The 25,352-nt window shown below is 41.5% G+C and overlaps 1 protein-coding gene across 2 annotated transcripts in view; it reads left to right on the forward strand.

The window, feature by feature from the left end:
* Positions 1–8,918, forward strand: part of MED13L (mediator complex subunit 13L) — a 176,639-nt gene extending 167,721 nt beyond the window's left edge. For both annotated transcript variants that reach the window (XM_071762972.1, XM_071762974.1), the window contains exons 28-31: positions 860–1,014; positions 3,606–3,767; positions 5,087–5,199; positions 6,004–8,918. In XM_071762972.1, coding sequence (XP_071619073.1) covers positions 860–1,014; positions 3,606–3,767; positions 5,087–5,199; positions 6,004–6,136 — 563 coding nt within the window. In that variant the 3' untranslated portion in view covers positions 6,137–8,918. The remainder of the gene's footprint in view (positions 1–859; positions 1,015–3,605; positions 3,768–5,086; positions 5,200–6,003) is intronic.
* The last annotated feature ends 16,434 nt before the right edge of the window (positions 8,919–25,352 follow it).

Below are 25,352 nucleotides of genomic sequence, written 5' to 3' on the forward strand. Positions count from 1 at the left end.
AGAATGCTATAAACCACATTGTGATGGTTGTACTTTTTTGCTCAGTGTTTATTATGAATTTAATTTCATTAAACCATTTTATAATGCTTTCCACCCTGAAAATTACTTGTGATATCATAACCTGGATTTCAAATGACCAAGTACTGGAATGCACATTTTCTCTGTCTTCTCTCTGCCCTTCCCACGTATTTCCATAAACCAAATCAAAATAACAAGTTATAATATAACTGTGTTTAATTTCTGAGATAAAAGTAAAATATTAAAAGCTGTGCTGTATGTGTAACATACAGTATTTGGAATAACTCTAAGGGTTTTTGTGAGCGTGGGGCAGTCCTTGCTGATCCTGTGACTTCCTTGAAGGTGGCAGGGCTGTTTCCAAAACAAAAAATTTTGAGCAAAAGTGCCAGAATGCTGGTGTGTGGCACCAGAAGCCCAAAGAGCAGCACGTGCTGAGGGTACCATGTAGGTTTGTTTAATGCATTTCAAGTATTTTGTCAGTGGCTTTCTTTGAGCAGCTGCAGAGGTGTTGTTTTTTCTGCCACAAGGCTCATTCTAGATTGTCAAGAAGCTGTGTGGAAGGATTTTTGTTTGCTCTATGACCATTGTTAAATTTCATGATGCTAATAGATGTCTGCCAGCTCTTCCTTTCAAGTCTGTGTGGTTGCACTCAAAGGCAGTAAGTAGGTGTAAACCATAAAGTGTTTATCTCTGCTTTCATCTATTTTCATCTATCTTAGGAGTAAGTAAAAAAAAAAAAAAAAAAACAAAAAAACAAGAGAACAGTAAGAAATTACAAAAATTTCATAACAAAAAGGAGTGAAGCACATGGGAAATTATTTTTCTTTCTTTTCTTTTTCAGATGACATGTTTGACCTCCCATTCCCAGATGACATGGACAATGACATTAGAATTCTAATAACAGGGAATCTTCACTCTTCACCAAATTCCTCCCCAGTTCCCTCCCCTGGATCACCATCTGGCATTGGAGTGGGATCTCACTTCCAGCATAGTAGGGTAAGGCTATACACTTCAGGGCGTATGCTACTTAAAATAAGACTCAAATCCTCAAAAATCCTTTTTTTTTTTTTTTTTTTCCCCTGTAGATTCTCAAACATAATTAGGTCAATAGCAAGCAAAGATTAACATTAAAATTGAAGGTGCTGGTTAAAGACTCTTGTAGAGGATGTCTCTGCCTTGACTATTTATGTCTCTAAAGTTAATTCTTAGTGCACAAGGTAATTGAAGGAGAGGAGAGAAGCTTCATTTTTGTGTGGCTGTGCCTTACCTAATGACCCTGCATAAATGTCAAGTGACAAGTCTTTGAGAGAAAGGGAGATATCACAGCTCTGCTCACAGGAATTTCTGGGGGAGCCAAAAAGTGTGAGTGTTCTCCTAGTGACAAAACCCAGCCCACAGAAACTCTGCAGGTGCTGAATGTTAATGCAAAGGAAAAATCAGCACAGTGTTTATTAGTTATTTTTGTTTGAAGTGGCTTTTCTAGAGTTGGTTCCACCACCAGTGATTACTTAAAATTATTTCTGGTAATTCAAGGTGGTTTTGTTTTTTTTTTAAAATCCACTTTAGCACAATGTGGATCATGTTTGATGGAACTCTTGTACATTTAATTGTGTGAGGACTTATCTGTCCTGTTAGAATGGTTTCTATCACAAGTATGTAGCAGGTTGACATTTAATTATTTCCTGTGGAGAGCTCTTACTCTAGAAATAGTAACATAATACTACTTTACTAAATAATGCAGTGTTTTATTGAGGGAACGTGCTAATTTTTATACAAGAAACAGGTAACCCCATGTATTTAGAAGTTCTGGTTTAGTGGTCTGTAATAATTTAAGTAACTGGATCTGTGGCTGTGACTGGTGGCTTCAAACAGTATTACCAAGAGCAACTATGAATTTGGTATGAAAAATGCAGGAGAAATCCCTAGAAGAAAGCAGTGCTAAATGGAAATTGTCTGAAGAAAAGAATTCTTACTCTCGGAAAATGAACTAAATGGTGTTAGTTCCACCACCTGGAAGGAAAAAATCCTGCCTCTGTTTTCCTTGTAACCTCTGCCAAAATGCTTTGGTGGTCAGATTAATACAGTCTGTGGGTGAAAAATGACTTCTGCATCAGCCACAAAAATGCCAGCACTGTATGTCTTGATCTTGGTGCACAATCACCCCACCTTAACACTCCAACACTTTTCAAAGGCTAAATAATTGCACATTACTGTCACTTGGTTATTTCAAACTGGTATGTGGGCAAATTAAGAGTTTAAAATTCTATTTCTAAACCCTCCAGCCATAAATCACAACTCATCACTCTTTACAGTTTCTCTCTCATATAGTTCAACAAGCTCTGTTCTGTACAGCTTTTAGAAATACCTTTAAAAAACTTACTCTCCATGGAACTTCCTCTGAGTGGCTTAGGAACAGCACTGAAAGGTTAATGACCAAAGAGCTTAGAGACCTGGACAAGCCATTTCTAGATGAACCTGTCATAGTAATTCAGTTTAACCATTAACAAGGGCCTAGTAATTGATGTGTAATTTTTGGTTTTAAAAAAGCAACAGCGTGTGATCATTACCTTGTGGGTCAGGGAAGGTCAAGCCTTCCTCCATGTAACCCATAATTGATTGCTGCAGTTGAGCAGTGTAGGTCTGATTGCTCAGAGCCAGTTCCAAGGCTGCTGTTAGGCTTTCAGGGTGCCCACAGCCAGGTGAGCTGCAGCCTTCTCCAAGCTTTATGGCCTGTTTAACTTCCTTTGATTCCTGATCAAGATATTGCTGTTGGAGAAAGTCCTCTTTGAAGGACTGGCATTGAAGGCTTTGTGATTAAGCCAGTTTCTGTGCAGTGGAATTTTTTAATTTTTTTTTTTATTTTTAGCTACTGACTTAAGAGATGTTTATGGATTAAGTGAACTGGGGTAAATTTAAAGCTGAAGTATGTTGCAGGTGTCTTCTGGGTTTTTTGCCTATGAAATAAAAGTAAAGGAAAAAAACTAAACGTGTTTAAAAAAGAAAAGTACTCTAGAATGCAATGGCAGTCACCCTTTCTGAAACCTCTTGAGAGTACCTCTTGTAGGACTGGTAATTTGGTTCACAGTATGTAAAGATAGGTACACAGACACATGCACAAGGATGAAGCAAGCAAGCTTACACCAAGTGTAAGAATTCTTGCTCTGCAGAAATAAAATTGCAGGCACATATGCTGACAGGCAGTGACTCAGAGTGATGAAATCAGTTTTACAAGTGTGTAACTGATACAAATTCAAAAGCAGGACAGCTGCACAGCTGTTCAGATTTGCAGCCAAAGTACCTCTAAGCCACTCTGTGGCATCAAATCCTACACAAACTCTGTTAAGTTCAGGAGGTCAGCATTGCTCATTGGGAATCTAAAGTGATTCTGGAGCAGAGGCCTGGAGAACTCAGCTGCAGAGCAAGGAAAAAGCCAGAGATGTGACAGCTCTAAGATTCATGGATGACTAAAGGGTAGCTCATTAATAACAGGAAAAAACTGGGTTAAGGACTGAATAATTAGTAAACAAAATGAATGAGTGAGGTGTAACAGCATAAAACAACAAACTTGCCTTTTTGACTCCTTTCAGAGCCAAGGGGAACGTCTGCTTTCCAGAGAAGCCCCTGAAGAACTGAAGCAGCAACCTCTTGCTCTTGGATACTTCGTGTCAACTGCCAAAGCTGAGAATCTGCCACAGTGGTTCTGGTCATCCTGTCCTCAGGCACAAAACCAGTGTCCCCTCTTCCTGAAGGTCTGTCTTAGTATCCTTTCATGGAGGAAAGAGAAAAAGAATTGTACTTATAGTATTACAGACTACTGTCTGTATTCAGTATTGCTCAGTTCTTTCAGTTCTTTCCTCATGCAAAACAAGCCATTTCAGGCAGATGTTAATGCCTTGCAGTCAGTACAGCACCTCCACCAGCAAGGTACTGACCTTTGTTCCATACACTGCACTCTTCATGGACAGATTTCTCTGAAGTCTGATTTTCTTGAAACCAACTGAAAGGAGATCTCAAAAGAATATGAGAAACAAACCACTGTGGTTTTCAAGCTAGAGATGAAGTTTTACACAAAACTCAAGGTTTTTGGGAATTAGTAATCTCAATTCTGTTTCAGTTCCAGCAGTAAAACTCAGTCAGCAGAGCTCCAGGCAGTTTTATGTATTCCTTCCATAAGGTTACTGTAGATCTGTAGTAGAGAGAAAGAGCCACCACCCTTCCCTGCACCACCTCCAGCTCAGCAGAATTGCTCTCTCAGATGTAGGCTGAATTAAATGTTTAATTTGACTTGGAACATAGAGTTTTGGTTTGGACAATTTTTAATAAAATGAAGGGGCTGAGTTCATGCAGTAACTTGTACCCCATTCCGTGAGCATGGGGTGCTCTCTGCTTTGTGCTGCTCAGACCTGCAATTAGGGAACTTGCATGGTGTGTGAGGCACACAGTTTCAAGTCATCTTTGATTTGGATTAAGTATTTTTGCTCTGAAGCAATTCCCCTCTAATGTGTGTGTCCTAACTGGAGGAGCATAAATGAGAGGTGTTGCCTCAGCAGGCTGTGTGGTCTGTCAGGCTTGCTCACTTGAAAGGCTGACAGGATTGCTCTGCCCCAGCACATGGCCAGTATCAAACCTCTTTCTTACTTCTGTATAAACTAATGCACAGGCTTTGCTCCAGAGGGATGAGATACGAGGAGAAATCCAGCTGAGAGCAGGATAAAGGCAGCACTACCCCACCTGTCTGGTGATGGGTCTTACTCTGGGAGTATTTGAAGAATTAGATGTTTGCTGTTGAAATAACAAAAAGAACCACTCTCACATCCCCTCATCACTTTTTCCCTGACTAAGAACAGAATTTAGCATTCATTTTTTTGAAAGATTCCTAATTCCAGTAAAAAGTCAATTTATTAAGAATGGTAATCATTATGCAACTTGGAAAGCACAGGGTCATGGTGGGTTCAACATAGAAATGTCATCTTTTCATGGTGTCCTGAGACAATTCTATTTGTTCAGTGTAAATGTCTGTAAGTACTTGCTACACAGAGCTGATTTGTGCTCTCTTCCCTTCACACAGGCCTCACTGCATCACCACATCTCTGTAGCCCAGACCGATGAGCTTCTACCTGCCAGAAATTCTCAGCGAGTCCCTCATCCCCTTGACTCTAAAACTACATCAGATGTCTTGAGGTAACACCTCTTAGCTTCTGCATTTCTTCCCTGAGGTCATGAGGATGGAGCTCTGAAATTTCAGAGCTTTCCTTTTCAATGTGTCAAAATTATTCCTTAGCTCTGTAACTCTGTGTCCTGCACATGCCTCAGAGCAGTGGGCAGCTCTGGGTACAGCTGCTGCTCTGCAACCAAAGAGCAGGGCTGGGAGGGTTACTTCTCAGGTTTTGGTACTACTGTGCAAAACTGGGGAGAAAACTTAACAGCTTTTTCTTGCCAACAGCTTGGTTGCCTCCCCCAAAGACAGTTCTGTTTAGCTGGTGATCTTATCTGGACTGTGCCAATAATTATTTTTACTCACCAAAACAAATTGATTCTATATACAGAACAAGTACTCTCCTGGTAATGGTGCCTTAGGAATTGGGGTGTAAAGGAGACATTCTTCCTGAATTAGTACAGGGTTGTGTACCATATTGGGCAAGGTAACTGTAGACAGAGGACTGTTTGTTACCAACCTCTAGAGGTTCCTTCCAACCAAAATTACTCTGATTCCATAGTCTCTGCTGTGCTCTGGGGAGGGCCTATGCTCAGCTTGGTTCAAATTCAAATATATCACAAAGAGAATGTCAAGCTCACCCCTCTTCCTCCTTTCAGTCACTTTCCTACTTTCCAACACCACCGATGTTAGTACAGCCAGGCAGTCCTCATGAAGTATCTCTGGGAGAAACTAGCTACTAGCTATTAAGTTCAAATAAACCCTCTAGAAAAGCAAGTGGAAAGGAGTAAACAATTCCAGTTTATTTTCTCTGTGTTTCTCTTCTGCAGGTTTGTTTTGGAGCAGTACAATGCACTGTCCTGGCTCACGTGTAACCCTGCCACTCAGGATCGCAGCTCCTGCCTTCCTGTCCACTTTGTGGTGCTCACTCAGTTGTACAATGCCATCATGAATATACTTTAATAGATAGAAAAGCACTTGTTCTTCTGGCTTATTCTCCCCTCAACATGAGAAATGTGCCACAGTCTGCAAAGAACACAATTTTGCTTCTCTTCAGACCAGTCCTGTGCTGTGCTTCTGCTCCTCCAAAAGCACATGTGAATTCTGCAGTGTTCAAAACTAAACCTACCCATTAACATCTCTGGCAGCTTCAGTCCAAAATCTGGGAACATCCAAGAACAGTGAACACAGAGTAACCTCAAGCCAGTGTTAGTTTGATGGCCCCAGTAGCTACTGGTCAGTGTGATTATTTTTTTTAATATTTTATTTTTTTAAGGAAGACTACAATACCTTTTTGCATTAGGAACTCTGATAAACAACCAAGAGCAGTTTCAACCCTGCAAATAAAAAGAACTTACAGTGACCAGTTTGGGTTGTCCAAAACTTACTTTGTTGCTAGATCATCAAAAACTTGGACCTTGCAGGAGGAGAAACAAGCAAACAAAAAGCAAAAACAAAAAAACCACACAGTTGTAGTCTCGTATAAATATTGGAGTTTTCTGTCTACCTGGAGTTCCTGTCAGAGTGGATTGGGATGAATGCATGCATTTGTTACCTGTCCATGTAGATATGAATGGTCTGGAGATACTTTATTTATTTTTAAGTTTGGGGAGGGGAGGGATTAAATTATAAAGGACCAGGAACAGTAGAATATCTTAAAAATCCAGCTCCGTACCACTGTAGGGTTATTTATCTACATCCCTCTCACTCTTCTGACCTGGAAATCAAAAGTGAAGCTAATTACAATCAAAGTTCTGGTAAGGATAAACCTGTGTTGTCAGGAATTCTCACCTGCATTTAGCCTGGTTAAAGCAAGGAATGGCCAGTGTGTAATGAAGGAAAACACTACCTAATGGAAGAAGAGTGAGAGAGAGGTAGGGAGGAAAAATACTTTACAGCCCAATGTAGGGGCAAATGGAAAGTGGTAAATTAATCTATTGTAGAGCTATGATTGAAATATATTTCCAGTAAATTTAGTGATGCTAGGAAAGTATTTACTGAAACCCAAGTCTCCCTTTAATTCTGGGCAGACTCGTCCATGTACATATCCAAAAATATGGTTTTTGTTTACACTAAATCAGTTACAAATCTGGTGTATTTTTTCTGACTATAGGAATATTATTTCAAAGAAATAATTTTTAAAAATTATATCATTAAATTAGTACTTGAAGTTATACCACTGTGGTGGAAAAGTTACTTTGTTTAGTAAAATGATTGCCATTTTAAAGGTTAATGGCTAATTGAAGTATTTTTATGACTCCTTCATTCCAGGCTTCAAGGGGTTTATATTTAAACTCCATTTTCTAATGTTTGTTGTTGCACTGTGCAGCAGGCATGGACTGCCTTACGTGAGGGGTCGGGCACTTTGATCAGGCTGTGTGACCTAGTTATCTATCTGTGGAGAAGAAAAACCTACAAATTTTAAAGTTCTTCCAAAAGACTTTCATGTTCTGGTTAAAAAAAATGAAATTCTATGGTTTTAAAAAGTATTTTTCTTGAGATAATGTAACATTTAAAACAAATTATATAAAATAAATAAATAAATAAAAAAAAAGAATTGCTTGTGTAATGAGAAGGTGAAGTCAGAGAAGTAGCCTGTAAATGGATTATTTCATTCTCTGCACCAAACCTCCCATGTGGGTATCCTCTTTGCAATGTATAGGTTAAAAAAAAAAAAAAAAAAAAAAAAAAAAATCTGATATCAAACCATTTGTATCTAATGTGTACAGTGTAAAATTGACTTTAAAAATATTGCAGTACTATTTTTTCTTAATCAGAAAAGAAAATTCTCAAGGCCTTTTGAAGAGCATAAAAAGATGAAGATTGTAAACTTGTATAAAAAATTTAACTTGGGAAGGAAAAATGTAAAGTAGACATTTGTAATCTTTTACCATTTGGGGCTTATTTGTTCCCAGGATTCATCTGAACTTTGAATTATTATTTTGTTTGTTCTTTTTAAATGGGCCGTTTTTATCCAGGGGCGTTTCTTCCCCCAGAAACCTGGTTCTAAGCAAAAATTAAAATTAAAAAGAGGGCAGCAAGGAGTAGTTTTCATCTGGTGTCTTTTATTTAATTTTCTTAAGTTAAGAGAAGCTGGTGACATATTTATACGTTTTTGTGCAAAATAAATGAATGGCAATAGATTTTAAAGAAAAATCTTATGTACTTCAGTGTGAAAAGTTCTGTATAATATTTCCCTTAAATATGCATTATTTTACTTGTGAGTTTTTTACTGAATTAATCTGAAATGTACAAGCCCTGGCTTTCCTACAGAGTGAAGAAAGTTATTTTATTTTTTTTTTTTATTTCTAACTTTGGGAATTCATGCCTAAATCAGAATTATTACAGTTGTTTGAGCTAAAGGGAGAGGGAGGGGGCGGGGAATGTCCAGCATGCTTGTATGTATATTTCAGAACCTTTTTTAAATGTAAAAGCTGTACATTTCTGGGGAGTTCTGAATTTCTTTTTGGTTTTTTTTTTTGTTTTGTTTTTTTCTCTGAGCATTTTGCAGTGAGCTTCTTTTATATATAGCCGACAATTTGAAAGAAAACAAAAAAAAAAAATGTGAAGTTCATTTTAAATCTACAGTATATCGCTGGTACAATACACTAAAAAAAGACTTTGATAAAAAGAAACAATAATAATAAAGACCTCCATTTTAAATGTCATTCATATATACCTTGTGGATGAGAGCTATATACTTTTACACACTTTTTTAGATGAATAAATTATTGAATTACTGAAACTGTTGGTGGAGTTTTATTATTATGAGTGTTGTCCTTAACTCTGCTGTGTTAGCATTCCTGGTGAAGTTAATTTAAAGGCTGTTTAATACTTATTTATTTGAGAGACAGGCACTGCTGCCTGCCCTGGATGGTCCCAGTGCCCACCTGCCTTTTTTGATTTGCTGCATGTTGTTGAAACCAAGGCTCATGAAAATGTGTACAGGGTCTTTTCTGTAAGAATTGGAATCAAAGCAAACTTCTAGAACAGTCATTCAAGTTAAAACTGTCTGTTCTGAGATGAAATTTGGTGCAAATAATGTACATTTAGAGCATCTGAATCTACACTGAAATGCAGAACGGGTTTAAAATTCTGCCAGGTGTGGTGGGTGGAAGCATCCTGGGATAATCTGGTGCCACATCAGTGGTTGCCTCACATGAGGAGCTGCAATCACTGGTCCTTCATCAATGAGGACTGAAATTTTTCTGCATACAGCAGGTAAGTCTTTAACAGGAGATTTCAATGGAATATGAGTCTCAAAGCCCTCTCCCCTGCTGCAGCATTCCAGACAGGTTAAATGAAGCAGTCAGCCCCAGGTTGTAGAGGAACATGAACCCAGATGTGCTGCTGCAGGCTCCTCAGAGCAGCTGTGCTACCATCCTTGGACAAGCTGAAGGCTCAGCTGGCCACATCCTTGAGCAGCCTGATCCAATGGTGCCTGCTTTGCTCAGGGACCTCGTTAGACTGCAGGAGATCATTTCAGACCAAGACATTCTGTATTTAGCAGGCTCATTTCTAAACACGTGCCAAAAAGGAGTAATAAACAGTCTTCAGATAATAGATCATTTCCTGTACTTAAAAATTGTCAAACTTGTGACCTGCCCAAGTTTTTTTTAAATACCATATCCCTTGCTTTACTCTTAAAGGAGGAAAAAATAACAGCAAAGTACAAACTTGCCCCTTCTTTTCCTCCCAGCTGTGATACCCCACCAGGCACAGCCAGCCTGGGCTGCTGTGGGAGCTGTTTTCAGCAGTGCTGGCTGACAAGATGGGAGTTTCCACAGCCCCAAAGTGCTTTTATCAGTGATCTTTGTCACTCACTGTCTTGCACAAACTTCTTTTTCTTTAAGAGATGGAGCCTGCACTTCCATCCAGTCAGCTCCTGCCATGCTCTCAAGAAACTGGAATTCAGGTAAGGCTTCCTCAGTAGCTGTTATTTCTAGCCTGCCTTTTATTTTGGTGTGTCTTATTTCTAAATGCAAACTTAGGTATTCACATTATTCTCTTAAAGTTTTACCTTTTTTTGTTATTTTTAAACTGTCAAGCTTGTGTCTTAGTTCACAATTTTTAGTTGTCTTGTACAAGTTTTTACTTTTACACTCCAGCCTTCCATTGTGGGTGTTCTAATAGTTGGAATTAGTGCAGAGCATATTTTAAAATGGAGGTTACTTTGTGGATAATGCATTGGCTGTGAAGACAAACTACCACTGAAATATTCTGTTCCATGAGAACTGTAAGGAAGGATGTAATGAAAACACTAAAATTAATTTCATCTGATGTGTAATAGTAATGTAGTATTCATGGGTATTGTGGGTATGGTACTGCAGGGATGGTCTAAAACAAATGAAGAATAAGTTTGTAAAGATTAGGATGATGTTAAGCTACTTTTCTCTTTCCAACTACCACTCCTGTTTTTTGGTGAAACATCATGGCCACCTGAAAACAGTTTAATGTAGAAAGCATCAGAAGTCATGGAAGTAAACATTAGATTTTATGGTCAGTCTCTCACTAATTGCAGTGGAAACAGAGACAGCCCTGAGATCCCAAAACAGGAAGCCTTTGGTCCTAACAACAAGACAGTATTTATAAAAATACACTGTTTCCACTTCCCTGCTTTGAAACTGAACCTTAACAACTGTTAATGCAGGCAGACCCTGTTTCATCCTTAACTGACTGGTCCTTTCCCAAGCACCAAAGCACCAGTCCCTAGGGCTTTCCAGAGGAGACTAAATCCTTGATGTTGAGTTACTGAAACCTGGAAGACTCCTCAAAAACCTGAAGCAAAACACCAACTTCTGTGCAAGGCCAACTGTGAGTCCAGATTGCTCTCAGCTTCCTGAGGAGATCCATGAGCCCTGCTCAAGTCAGGAGCCAGGCTCCAGTTCAGTACACATCTCACTGACTTCTCAACCAACCAGCACTCTTAACTATACAATAAGCATACATAATACAGCTTTTAAAACCTGTAAGCATATAACAAATGCTCATTTATCTGCTTAGCAAAAAAAAACCAAAACAAAACCCAAAAAAACCAACTTTTTTGCCTATAAGAACTGCTTATTAAAGCCTGGAAAACAAGAATCAAGGGCAAAACCTGCTGGAAATCACTGCTTACCTCACATTGCTCCACAGAGTTTTGGGTTTTTTTCCCACCAAGCTCAGGACTGGTTTAATCACAGCAGCATTACTAGACTCCAGCATGGCTCTGAGACACTAGAGCAGCTTCTGCTGTTAACACCTTCTCTGTTCCCCAAACCCATGTTTTATTTTTCAGTTCTTAATCAGCCTCCTGGTGCCCAGCCACTTCTTCCCCCTGGATGTCCCAGGAAGGTGGTTTCTGTCCTACCATGCATGAGCCTTGTTCTGCTTGGCAGCTGGCTCATTTTAGGAATACCTACTCCTGCAAGATGTTTGTCAGGCAGTGATACTACAGCTGGATCATTTTAAAAGACACAGACCTGCCAGCAGAAAACTGATTCAGCTCACTAGGGAACTGTAGCAAGCCTAAATCCTTCAGAAATTGAATTATTTTTCCTAACACAGTAAATTACAATGTGTAAAACAGTCAACAGTTAAAATGTTTAAAACAGACTTACCAGCCTGACACTCTGTTTTTATTTAAATAGTATGCCATTGACAAAATGTCAAACTGGTATCAGCCTAGGAATAAATTACATTCTGAAACACATTGCTACTACCTTTTTTTTTTTTTTTTCAGAACTTCCTGCCAGTAGACTCCAATATCCAGAATCCCAGTTATGAAAAGGAGCACACATAACACAACCCTGAACACAAGTTCCTGCAATTCTGTGAAACATAATCCCACAGAGGAAAAAAAAAATAAAAATCCCCAAACAACCTATTTTTTTTACCTTTGCAGTTAGGTGAACACTTCAAAAAGCCATTTTTAAGGAAACTGGTTTTTTTGTTCCCTGTGATATGTAACCAGCCCCAGCTGTGATGTGTGCCATGCATCCCATCCATCCCGTTCCCTGTGCTGGGGTTGTCTGCACATCCCCAAGGCACGGTCATGTCTCTGGTTGTCCAGCAGGGGTCACGTTCTGATGGCAAATGAAACCCCAGATTCCTCACGGAACCGGCTTTTAAAAAAACCAAATTAAGCTACACTCATCTACAGAGCCGGACCATTAAAGGTCAACCACGCGAGCAGGTGTGGGTTCATTGGTCAAAGTGCTCCACCCCTACTTGTAATCAGTTTCGGTGGTAATTTCATTAGTGCCTGGGGAAAAGACAAGTACCAGAGGGGCAGGTGAGGGGGTGAGGTGCACACAGCAGGGACAGGGAGGCTGTTAATCCCGGCGGGGTAATGGCCCATGGAAGTGCCAAAAGGAAGGTGCTGTAAGCAGCTCTGCTAGCTGCCGGGTTAAGCAGAGTTTTAATGGTAAAAGTAATTGCCCTTGCATTTCTTTCCCTATTCAAAGGCTGGGAGAGCCTGGAGAAGGTTTTCTGCTGCACTGCCACTGCTGCCCAGCTGGCAATGGTCAGGAGAGAGAAGAAACCTGAATGGAACATGGAACAGGCAGCATTCAAACCTGGTCTGAGGGTGACTTTAGACATAAAGAAGAAGTCCAAGTGGCAACCAACACGTTCTTCAGAGTGGGCCTGACTCATCAAGACCCGTTGTTGTTCTTTATTGCAGCAGAACACCAGAGGGAGATGGGACACCTTGCTGCTAGCAGTGACACAGGGGATTTTGCCCCATCACTGGTTTGTCCGTCTAAGTTGCCATCTTGTTTTTCCACATTGGGCCTTTCTAGCTAGTGAAAAGTTGCTTCTATTTAAAGGGTCCTTTCTTCCTCTAGTGCACTCAAGTGAACACACAGCATTCTTTCCACAAGTGCATTTTTGCACTGGATGTGGCAAAACCTTCCCTCCAGCACTTTCAGTCTCTCTCCAGCAGCAGAGAGAACATAGAAAGAAGAAAAGACAAGGCAAAAGAGAAGGGTGACTAAAAAAGGAAAAAGGTGAATTAAATTGTTACAACAACCAACCTGAGAACACCTGTGTGCAGAAAACTGCCCTATCTACCCACTATGGAAGCTAGGCTACATTTTCACAGAAAATCTCTGCCTTTAGGTTAAGACAACCTAGATTGTCAAGTCTTCTGTCCATACAGGCAACTCAAACCTTTGTAGCCTACAGATTCTTGACCAGGGAGTGGGCCTTAGGGTGACCTGTGTTCCATTTGAAGGATTCTCATCTGTAGAGTCTTCCAAAGCAATTACTTTCTTTTTACTTTTGACACTTTGTTAATTTACATTCTTTCTAAACACTATATTGTAAGCAGCAAGCCCAGCTTAAGACTGCACTCCCTTTGGCTTAAAAAAAAATGAAAGGAAAAAAGTTGCTGTTCAATGTCATTGCAAAGGAAAACCTGAAAGCAAAATCTCAGTGCAAGCCTGAAACTCAGAAACAAGGTTTTTCTTCTTTTATGCAAGTTGCAAAGCACTGGTTCAGTTCAGACTGGGGATCAGATAACTGAGGGACACAGACCTAAGCACAGTTCTCACCAGTGCTGAGTCCAGGGGCACAGTCACTTCCCTGCTCCTGCTGGCCACACAGATGCATGCAGGATGCTGCTGGCCACCTGGGCACACTGCTGGCTCATCTGCTGGCCCTGGAGAGCTCCATGGGCCAGTGTGATGGCCTCTTGGGGGGGTGCAGGGAGGCTGCTGACAAGGGTGTCAGTCAGGGTCTTGCCCAGGTCAGCATAGCTCCCCCACTGTGCCAGGCAGCATGCTGAGTAGGAAGCTTGGCTGTTCAACGTGGTGAGCATTTACCTGCCAAAAATAGCTGACTCTTGAGCCCTGATTCAAGCTAAAGTCTAGTGAAATACAGAAATCCACTGTTGCTTCAGAAGGTTGGTAAGAGGTAGGTGCTGCACCTCCACTTCTTTCAGGTGTACTAATAACACCTCTTGCTGTGCTACAGGTAAAGTGCTTGGTTTACATCAGGTTTTTATTTGAGAACTCTCCCCACTCCCAACCCAGCATGTTTGAGAAGCTCGGCTGAAATTTTAGCATCAATAACACTCCATCAATGCTGTGTGAAACATGCCTGTAAGCCAGCACTGGGAAGTGTCCATCTGCAATCCACCCCTGGCATGGATCAAAGTCACATGAGACTGGACAGTCAGGAGACTGCTGTGGGGAGGAATTGTCTGAGGCAGTCCTAGGCACCTGAGAGTTCTGATCAGGTCTAGCTGTCAGTAGCCCAAACTCTCTGTCTATGAATTATGCTCTGGCTGGCAGAGGGGATCTAGAAGAAAAATACCCTGTAGCAAAGGGAACTTGCTCATCTTTGACCAGAACAAGTCAAGTGAACTTTAACTGCTTTGCAAGATGAAACAAAGTTGAAACTTCAAGCAAGGAGCAAGTATGAGCTGAAGAGGAAAAGGCTGAGCTCTTGCAATGATACTGAGCAGGCTTTCAGTAGCTGGCTGAGCTTAGGAACAAATTAGTACAGAGATGGGACAAGGAACAACGATACAGAAAGGGTCTGCTTTGTTCCTCTGTATCACAGAAACAAAGAAGGAGCTTAAGATCTAAAACAATTTCTTTTGGAGACAGATGCCCCACCTGACAAATAGAAAAAAATGCAGGCCATCAAGAACAGATCCATAACACACATCTGCAGTAATTTCAAGGCCTACACAAAAGCCAACATACACATTTATCCAGCTGGCTGTGCACAGAGAACTGCTGTGTAGAGTTTTCCTTATTGAACCAAATTCTGAACATTTCCAAAGAGAGATGTGGATTTCCACTGACCACAGCAGCACAGAGACAGTGCTTGATAGCAAGCTGGCTGAAGTTTCAATTATCTGCATCAGAGCAGTGAGGGACTGAGCATGAATTCTGTAAGGTTTGAATTACTCAAATGTCTCCTCTGCCTTGGAAACAAATCAGAAGGGGGCTGATTAATTCCAAGCTCACATTCTGCTCCCCCTAAAAGCTCAAGGATGTAGGCATGGCATCTTTGGTGCAAAGGAAGACCTTGGAGTTCTCCCTCTCTGTCGTGCCTGTCTCTCAACAAATGGCCTCCTTTTCCCAGAGATTTTCACTCTGACAGCACTTGGCCCTCAGCACATACCAACTGATATATAGTGCGTGTCTGGACGCACTTGGACCACTCCTGATTCTCTACCCCTTTCTTCTCTCCCCTGATTTCCAAATAGTCATCCATGACTGTTTACTTTGGCAATGCCTAAAAAAAAGCCAGTCTCAATGAAAAGGAAAAATCCATTAGGAAAAGCCAGCTGAGTGCTAAAAGGCCCCTAATCAGTGGAAAATTTAAAGAGCACTGCTCTGAGAGAGGCTGTGGTGCCTTTCCAACACCTTCACAGTAATGTGTGAGGCTATGACATGTCAAAGTGAAGCCCCAAACACAGGCACTATGCCAAAAGATCTGGTTTCCTTAGGGGTATGTCCAGGCGGGTGGTGAGGAGGGAGTTGCTTATGTAGAAACAACTGCATCAGGGCAAATAACTGCAATCAAAATAATAAGATTTTCCCTAGGTGGTTACAGCACACAGCTTTGGCTATTCTTCTCAGTAAGAGAGAAATGAGAGAGGTTTATCTACAGATCAGAACCACACCTTGACCAAAAGAGAAATAAATTTTAAGGGCCAATGCAGGTCAGCCAGAAGGGATCTCATCAAAGCCAGCTGGGGCAGAAAGGCAGTGCTGGAAGAGGAGGATCTGGTGCTGTGGAGAAACCAATGCCCTCAAAACTGGTGTCCTCCTTGATGTATGAACCAGTGAATTCAGTCAACAGTTGGAGAAAGGAGGGTATATGGTTCAAGATAGAATGCAGCTGCCCAAGAAACACCTCTCAGCTACTGATACCAAAGTGAGAAATGACTGTGCACTTAAGCTCTATGAGGTATCTAATGCTCAAGGCTCTGGGTGGACTTAATTGCTCTGGATTGCAGAACTCACTGTATTTCAGACCACCACCATCTAACATTCCACAAGTCCACCAAATAACAGATACAAAAGCCTCATACTGAAGTAAATGAACTGCTTCCTTCAGTTCCTCTATGAAGAATAAAGATGCATGTTTTTCCTTCAAAGAGCAGTAAAATATTTGTAATCAATATGCTGCACTATAAACTTTTTTTTTTAAAGCTTGATAGAAACAGTCAGGATAGGATTTAGTCCCTTCTCCTTTGTCTTCTATAAAGGAAACTCAGGCACAACTTAGCCTCTAGAACGTCTATGCTATAAAAGTACAGGTAAAGTACAGCTCATAGATCAGGAAAACCTACTCCAGCTACCTGTAACTTTTATATGCACTGTACAAGTTTGTCTTCAGCTCCTGGTAATCACACTGTATCTACAGCTTGAATCACTCCCATTAAATCTTTTTCATAATCTGCTCTACTTAGGTGATGATAGCTCATTACATCTGCATAATATCCAAACATGGACAATACTACAGCCCAGCCCCTGTTTGCATGCCATGGCAAACACAGCAGTTCCATTGCTGCATCTGGAATATACTCTTGTAAGGGGCTTGGATTACTGAAACAAAAACTTTTAATTTTTCATAGGAGAGAAAAAGGACTGGGTGAAGGTTTTGGACTGGTGGTACAGTGTACCACTACAATAAATGTGATCTATTGAGCAAGATGAGGACCAGATAATCAAGTCTGACTACTTTAGAAAGAGGCACAGTGGAGACTCAAAAGCAGAGGGAGTTTTGATACAACACTTCAAGCTACTCTTTATCTTTCACATAATTTATGTGGACTGTCTCACTCTATACAAAATTCTAAGACATGCCTAAAAATGTGTTGATAGCCTTAGAAGTTTCATACTGTTTTGGGACCCTCAAAATGTCTGTGTCAAGTTTTTAAAATCTTGCATTTATAAAGGTAATTTTTGTGCTCTTAGAAGACTTCCCGTAACTTCAATTTCACTACAGAATAAAAGGCTGGTCAAACATCCTAAATGAAGAAAGCCATGGCATTTCAGGGAAGTGTCTACCACACTGTGCTAATTTCATCACCTAACCCTAGATGAGATCCATACAAAGATCTAATAAAAAGAGCAAAAAGACTTCAGCATCAACTGAGTTTCCCTTCTAGCAATCAGCAAATGAACTGATTATGGAAGAACAGAAACAGATGTGTCCTGAACCTCTTGTCACCTGTAGCAGACAGCTGTAGAAAGACCCCTCACTCTGAAATGGGTAGAAGCAGCCTTTCAATTAAACAATTACACTTTTTGGAATAGCCTCCCACCCAGCAATAAAATCTGGAAATACCCCTGGAGATGAACCAGCATCTAGGCTGGGCTTTCCCAAGAAATCCTGTCCTGCTGACATGGTGTAAGTAAGTTGCTACAGTAAAACACCACTATCCAGGCACAGCCCAACCTACCAATATTTTTCTTCTTAGAGGACTTGATTCAATCAGTGTTTTCACCTAAGTTGTCAGCCAATCCTACATTACCACCTGTCTGTCCTACTGACCAACCCCCTTCAGCCTTACTTCCCCTAATTATGTAAATCCTGCATGAGGCCTTCATCTTCAGGCTGGGGGTTTTGTTTTTGTTTGTTTGTTTGTTTTTGTTTGTTTTTTTTTGTGGGTGGGAGTTATGTTTGCATTTCCTTTTTTGGTTTGTTTTTTTTTAAAAAAAAGCTATTTGAGGCTTCTAAGCAGTCTGCATTGAAGGAACTTTATTAATCCCTGGATTAGCTTCCAGCTACAGTAGCCTGCATGGTAAGAATAATTTTCTTGTGTTGATAAACTTTTCATGAATGTCTTGCTATGCTGGTTACTTTTCCTGCTGTTCTACATGAGAACTGTTTGTTCTGCTGTTTTCTTTTATTTAAAATGACATATACACCATCCAAAGAGGTAGCAAGATTACTTTCTCCTAGGGAGCTGTGAGAGGATTGTAAGTCTATACCTGGCTGCTAATGGCTTGTTGTTTCCTGGTTAAGAGGCTGGTTTGGACCACTCTTGTCTACTTCTTAGCTGAAGAATCTTTTTTTTTTTTCTGATGTAAACCCATCAGTCTAAAGGGCAAGCTTTTGGCTCATGTGGACTTGCAGAAACAGACTTTGCTTAATAATGTGTGGAAGTAAACAGTTCTTGTGTCTTTTGTGTTGTTTTGCCTGCAAAGATTTTATTAAAGTACTGCAGAATCTCATGAGTTGATGAATATTCCTGATGCTTCTTCCTGTGTGTTCTTTCTGTTAGCAGTGATTCCTCATACTTTCTGTTCAGCTGCCATAAATGCACTGCCTCCCAAACTGCCAACAAGCTGTCTCCTGGCAAGTTAATGTTTTGGGGGTTTTTGCCTTGTATTGTCCATTTCTAGGACACTCACTTGTTCTAGGTGGCTTCCAATTCTTTCACTGGCTATGTAGGTTAGGTTTGAATTTGACTGTAAGTGTGGACAGACTTCAAGCAGTGCAGGATTTTTTTTCCAGGCTGTAGTAGCTGCTTATATTCCCCCAGAAGGAACCTGAAAAAATACCTGTTATTGTTTATACTCTGCTAAAATACCTGTTATTGTTTATACCCTGCTCTTACAATTAACAGCAGACATTACCCTAACTTCCATATGGCATTTAATCAGGTGCCTTGACTTGATACCTCAAGAATGGAAAATGTCCTGGATCACACAACAGGAATCCACCCTCTAAGTGACAAGTACTCCAGAGTAATTAATAGCCCCTTCTAGTCAGGGTCCTGAAAATAACTGAAGATCAGAAATGAAGTGCACATTCATAGTTCTCTGACACAGCACTAATCTTAACATCTCTGCAAAAGAGAAGCTGAGGTACAGAAAATGGAACTAACTTGTCATGAATTGCTCAGGAAGCCTGGAAAGCCTAAAAATCAGTGGTGGCAACCTAAGCTTTGATTCACAGACCTATACTTCTGGGTACCCTTCCCTGCCCTTTCTTTGGTTTTCTTGCCTTCACCTATAAGCAAACCAGTTCTGGGGATCAGCATTTGTTCTCCATCTTTCATGCACTGAAAGTTCAGTCAAGTAAAAAACTTGCTGCCAAGAAATACTTGATAAAGAACTGGTGATGCTCTTAATGACAGCAGGGCTGCCTGGTGAGAGGGAGACAGGACAGAGGCCAATGCTAAGCTCCAAGACAGGAAGTCTTCTGTCCTACTGTAGTCCTATCTTGCTTTCAAGTACCTCCCCTCTAATAACAAGAAATCTTTGAGGCACTTGGAATTCCAAAATACTTCATAGATGCCTGAAAATCCCTTTATAAGGGATGTATCAAAGGATATATAAATAGATCTTATGCAGATGGATGGGACTGAAGTTCAGAGGGGGGGAAAGCCAGAAGTGTGTGTGCTTTCATTCTCTTATCTTCTTCTCCCCCAATTTTTCTATCTTGACATTTCAATGCTGTTTGACTCATGACTTGCCTTTGACCATGACCAAGGCTTTGCTTTTCCTCCCCAGCTGGGAGTGGACAGTCATAGTGTTACACCACCATTCCTGCTGCCATCAGCTCTCCCATCAAGTTCAGATGAGAATCTGCCACTTTGCAGAAGGCCTCTCCTGTCCCTTGGGAACCAGAGTCCAGGAGACTGAAAGATTTGTAGCTCATGCAGGTCTTTGGAAGACCCAGGGTCATAAAAGCGTTTCTAAATGGGCACTTTACTGACGGTGCTCACCTTTAATGGCCTTTTTGTGAAGTTACAGCTTAGCTTTTAGTCCCTTTTTGCAATACATCACTTAATCCATACATGCTACCTTGGCCAAGAGTCGGACAATGGGGCCCACTGTGTCTGGTTTTGTTATGGAGCAGCCAGAGTGGCTTTTAAGTAAAACAATGTATCTGCAGGAGAAAAAGGTAATCACCTTGAATTCCCAACTGACCCAGCTTACTTAAGGCAGCCTTGCAGACACTGGAGTGTGCAATCACTGAAATCAGAAGTGAAGCCACAGAAGTAATGCAGAAAGGAGTAAGCATGTATATCTTCACATGTATAAAATATGGGGGGAGAAAATGTGCAGGGAAGAAGGAAACAGCTCTACTTCCAGCTAGGTCTGGAAAACGACCATTTTTCAATGATACAAAATCTTTCATGATCAAATATAAAAGGGTACATTAGATTGGCAAGGAAGTACTGTTACACAGCCTTGAAATCAGTTGGAGGCCCTTCTAAAGAGCCTTTCAAAAATCATGTGTCTTCTGGGACAGATCAATCCTGTAATTTGTTTGTCAGCTCCTTTTAGGAATTGGAGGTGAAAAGAGGGAAAACTGATCCCCTTGCCAGTCTTCCAATGCTGCTGCAGGAAGGATATGTGGTTTGCCCTGGAACATGTAAGCCCAGGGTGCCTTGTTGGCAAAAAAGGAACAGCCCAAACCCTGCTGAGACTTGGAATACATCAAACTGAAGTGTTTAACTCTCCTTCTAAAACACATTCAGATACAAAAGGGAGAGGGGTATGCACACCCTTACTTGGGGGTAGAGAGGAAGGACACCTTCTCTAGGCACTACAATCTTGACAGAACCCCTCACCTACAGGAAGGAGCACCTCATGGACATCTAACTGTGATCCTGCATGTTTCCTTATTTAGAGTGACAAGTGGTGGGAATCCAGTGGGAGCAGGGACACCTGGGAAAGGGAAGGATTGGGCTCCACTATGGTGGAGAAGGATTATCTTAACACCTTTAGGCTTAGGAAATCTAGTAGCTTCCCACTTCAAGGTGGGACACTCAAGACCACCAGGCAAGGGGCTATCTTTCTTTTCCAAAACTTCAGCTGTCAAATTAAGTTTTTTGTTTTTTTTTTTTAATGAGATGACATTTTTGTCTTGGATTCCAGTTAAGCTAATGTGGAAAGCTACACATGTCTGGAGATTTCTAGAAGCAATTGAAAAGACAAAAGTAAAGCCTCTAGAAAGCCAGTAGGAAACACTATACACTTCTGTGGAACTTAGCCTGCTTTAATTTGGCTCTAGGTACCTAAAGTAAAGCCACAAATTTGGCAACCAATTAAGTGGGTGGCCAGTCCAATACTTTATAGAGCAGCAGCCATTGACCTCAGTTAATTTTCTTTAAACAGTTGATCCCTTTCTACACTTAGTCATTCCACCCACATCCTGATTTTATCAGGCCTTGAGTCTTCCAAATCATCTCCCCCAGAAGGGGGGAAGTAGGACACATTCTACCCCCTTAAATGTGTAACAGAAACCCAAGCAGGCAACAAGAACTCTGCAATAGTGGCATTTGCCTGTTGAGACTGACTGTGTGCAGTAGGCTTGTTGAAGCATTAGCTCCATTTGCTTTTTGTCTCTTAGACCCCCACACCTGCCTGCCATTTAGCTGCCTCTGAAGGCCAGCCAAGGGACATCAGATCAAATAATAAAAGCCACATTGAAGCAGTGTTTCAGCTGAAGCAGTATGAGTGGAGGCGAGATGGGGATTGGAAAAGGCTCCCTATAAAAGAGCCCACACATACATGCGAGAAGGTCATTAACTTGTGCCTTGTGCTATCTTTGCAGTCTCTGCTCCCTCTCTCTCAATTATTACATCAGAAGGAAATGAGAGAGCACTTTGCCAAATACTAATGGACTTGATGTTTTCATAATCTCAAGTGCACAACAATCAGAGCTGTTTATTTTCCAAAGAAGATAGGAACCAGGGGAGGAGGCTGAAAACTGTGAAGAGGTTCCAGAAAGCTCGAGCCAGTTCTATATTCATCTCTTGCTCCATCTTCAGCTGCCAGGCTGATATTTATCTGAATCATTCACTAGATGAGGCCTTGTGCCTCCTCAGGAATGTGTCAAAGCTGCAGAATTGCACAGAGGCCTCGCAGGAACTGTAAGATTGTTTTCTGTTAAGTCACCTGTGCCATTCTTTTGAGCAGGGGAGACAATTCTGTGTTGGGTTAAGAAGCAACAGGGTTGTTCAGTACCACAGTTCAAGCATTTTCCCCCACTACCTCAGTGGTCAGATTCCAGCTTTTTTGTACAGGAAAGAGCTCACAATCTTGCTTCCTACAAACATCATGTCAGTGTCGTATGGAAGATCAGAAAGTTTTCCTGGTAGTCAAACAAAGGATTGTTTAGTCTGCTGCTGCAAAGACTGAATAATAATTAAAAAAAATGTCTATTAGGCATGAAGTTCCTGGGTCCCATATTAATAGAAATTCAAAAGAATAGTCAATAAATGGCAAATGGGAGTAGCGGGGTCAGGCAGTGGTGGGGAGGGAAAGGATTTGGTGCCACTGACAGGGATGTGGTGCCATTCCTCAGCCCCAGCGCTGCCGCAGCCGCCGGGCCGGGGCTCGGTGCCGGCAGCCCCGGGCAGGGAGGGGCCGCCCGCTGCCCCCCGGCTCTGTGCCCACCGCGGCCTCAGCTCAGCGTGGAGAAAGTGGTTTCTAAAAAGTTGCTTGTGGGACAACTGCATTTGAAATAGAAGCAGACTACTCGAGGTGCCTCCTCTACGATGCTCTGACAGCAGCAGGCTGAGGTCCCCGTGCAAAGCTGGGAGGGGTTCTGAGCAGTGTGCAGGATTGTACCCTCAGGCCAGGGCAGGTTTGGGTCTCTCACCTGCTGAATCTCCTGCCAGGTGGGATGCCATCTGTGTGGCATACTTTGTATTAAAGCCTAATAAATGTTCAAATATGGGGAGGTTTTGGACCCACTCTGACAAAAGGTTTAATTTTGCATATGGCAGAGATGTGATAAAGGGGCTGCTTTACTTGTGTTAAAGGCAACACAAATCTCAAGTGTTTTCACTGAGGACACAGCTGGCTTGGAGCTCTGGTGTGGTGAGTGTGAAAGGCAGCACTGGGCATCTTGTGGATCATGTCAGTAACTGTGATTTTCTGGTGTCCTTAGTGCCATTAGATTTATGAAGTTTATGTAGCATTTGTTTGTTGCTATCATTTTATTGTACATTAAAATATAGCACCCAGCACAACAGATTTGCAGGACTGGCTACTCTTGTGGTGTTTTCAAAGTACAAACTGGGCAACAGTGAATAATCTAGGGTGGTGATTTATCACAACCCACAACAGACTGAAACCTTTTCTATGTGCTGCTTTGAGGATGGGATCAGAATGGTGCAGTAGACACTGAATACTTGAGCAAAAAGTCTAGGAATACTGAATGGGGATGAACTGAACTGCCTGTGTCACTTTCAAAAACGGGGGAAATACCCCAGACTGCAGAGACTAGACTTGAAGGAAGGGAGATTTAAATAAAAAAACAAACAAACAAACAAACAAAAAACCAATAACAAAAAACCCCCAACCAACAAAGCACCCAAAAAACACACATAAAACCCCACACAAACAAACCACACCAAAACCAAATACAGCCAACCCCCTACAAAAAAATAAACCATGGGGAAATCACTGAAATCCTTTGGAGCTGATAGATGGAATTTTACCCAAACCACATCATGAGTAGAAAGTCCATTCTCCAAGAGAGAACAGCTGGGGATGCTTTGTAGCTCATGTGGATCCTCTGTCTATTAATTTGCAAATGGCTCGTTAGAACCTCATGGAAATCTCTCAATGGAACTGTCTTCTCCCACACCTTGCTGAAGGGTTCTTTCAATCAGAACCAAAGGTTTCTTAACAATCCCAATGAAAGAAAAGTATTAATGAAAATAGGCAGATAGCATCACTGAGGGGCTTGGCAACATGGACACAAGCAGATGTGCCCATATAGAGGCTGAAAGCTGGTCCTGCACCACACCCATTCCTGATGCGCAACACAGTTTTGTTTTGCTCTCTCCTTTGTTCTTGGCTTCAAGCAAACCCAGGAAGGTTGTGTGCAATTTTCCCATCAGTCTCTAACAACACATTTCTACCCTTGACACCAATTGGTGGCCCCTCTGGGGCATCAAAGCACCTTGTTTACTGTTTTCACATTCCTTCTCCTAAGTATTTCTGGATGCATGGTTCAGGAGTTCTCCTCCCAGGAGTTCTGCTTGTGTTTTAGCTGGGATTTCTGTTAATGTTGCCTCCCTTGTTTCCCCTCTTAAGAATTTAAGTATGTAGCTCAGGCAGGTACTTGTCTCACTCCAAGCAGTGGCCAAGGGCTATTTAATGATGTGGGTTTATAAAAACTGCACCACCTGTCTGCCTAAGAAACTAAGTACCTGTGATACATGGTAAAAGCACAAATTTTTCAGCTAGAAACAGGTTTGTGTTTAAAGCAAACTAATGTACAGCCAGCTCTTTTCTCAGGAATGGCTGGATGAAAGCTGTCCAGCCCAAATTAGCCAGCTCCCAACTGTGAAAACTTTCCATCTCCTTTGGGCAATTGTCCTGCCAGAGTGTGGGGAGGAGTAGAGGGGGGTGTGGAGGCTGCTCCTGATTTAACAGGTTTTTCAAAATCAATAGCGAGGGCCAGGAGTAGTGCTGTGTTTCCAAGCTCTTTCATATTCAGCTACTTTAGAACACTGTTTTTGTTTAACAAGTTTGGATTTTCCTACTAAAGCTGCTCATCACTGGAGTACTTGAAAGAGTCCAGTGCAGAGTGACCAAGGTGATTATGGAGTGGACACCTCATTTATGAGGAAAGCCTGAGGGAGCTGGGTCTCTTGAGCTTGGAGGACAATGAGGGGTGACCTTACCAATGTACAGAAATAAGTAAGGGGTGAGTGCCAGGAGGATGGAGTGAAGCTTTTATCAGGGGTGACCAATAACAGGACAAGGAGCAATGGTTATAAACTGGAGCACAGGTGGTTCTGTATAAATGTAAGGAAGAATTTTTTCACTGTGAGGGTGACAGAGCCCTGCCCAGGCTGCCCAGGGAGGCTGTGGAATCTCCTAACCTGGAGACATTCAGAGCCCACGTGGACGTGTTCCTGTGTGACCTGCTGGAGGTGACCCTGCTCTGCTCTGGCAGGGGGGGTTGGACGAAGTGATCTTCTGAGGTCCTTTCCAACCCCTAACTTTCTAAGATTCTATACTGGAATTCCTGAAATAGTACAGAGTGTGGACTGCCCCTCACTCAGGACTGTCATGAAGCCCTTCAAAATCTTGGTTGCACTTTTGTTTTCATATTGCATCTTCTCCATTACAAGTGTGTGTGAGGTGAATGAAGATGTGAGCCTAGAAGTGAGCCAGGGACAGAGATTTCAATGCTGGTGACAGAACATGGTTAATATTTTCAAGCAACCAATGTAAATTTTCTTGGCATT

The sequence above is a fragment of the Heliangelus exortis genome, chromosome 19 (genome assembly GCF_036169615.1).
Source record: "Heliangelus exortis chromosome 19, bHelExo1.hap1, whole genome shotgun sequence".
NCBI classification, from domain to species: Eukaryota; Metazoa; Chordata; class Aves; order Apodiformes; family Trochilidae; genus Heliangelus; species Heliangelus exortis.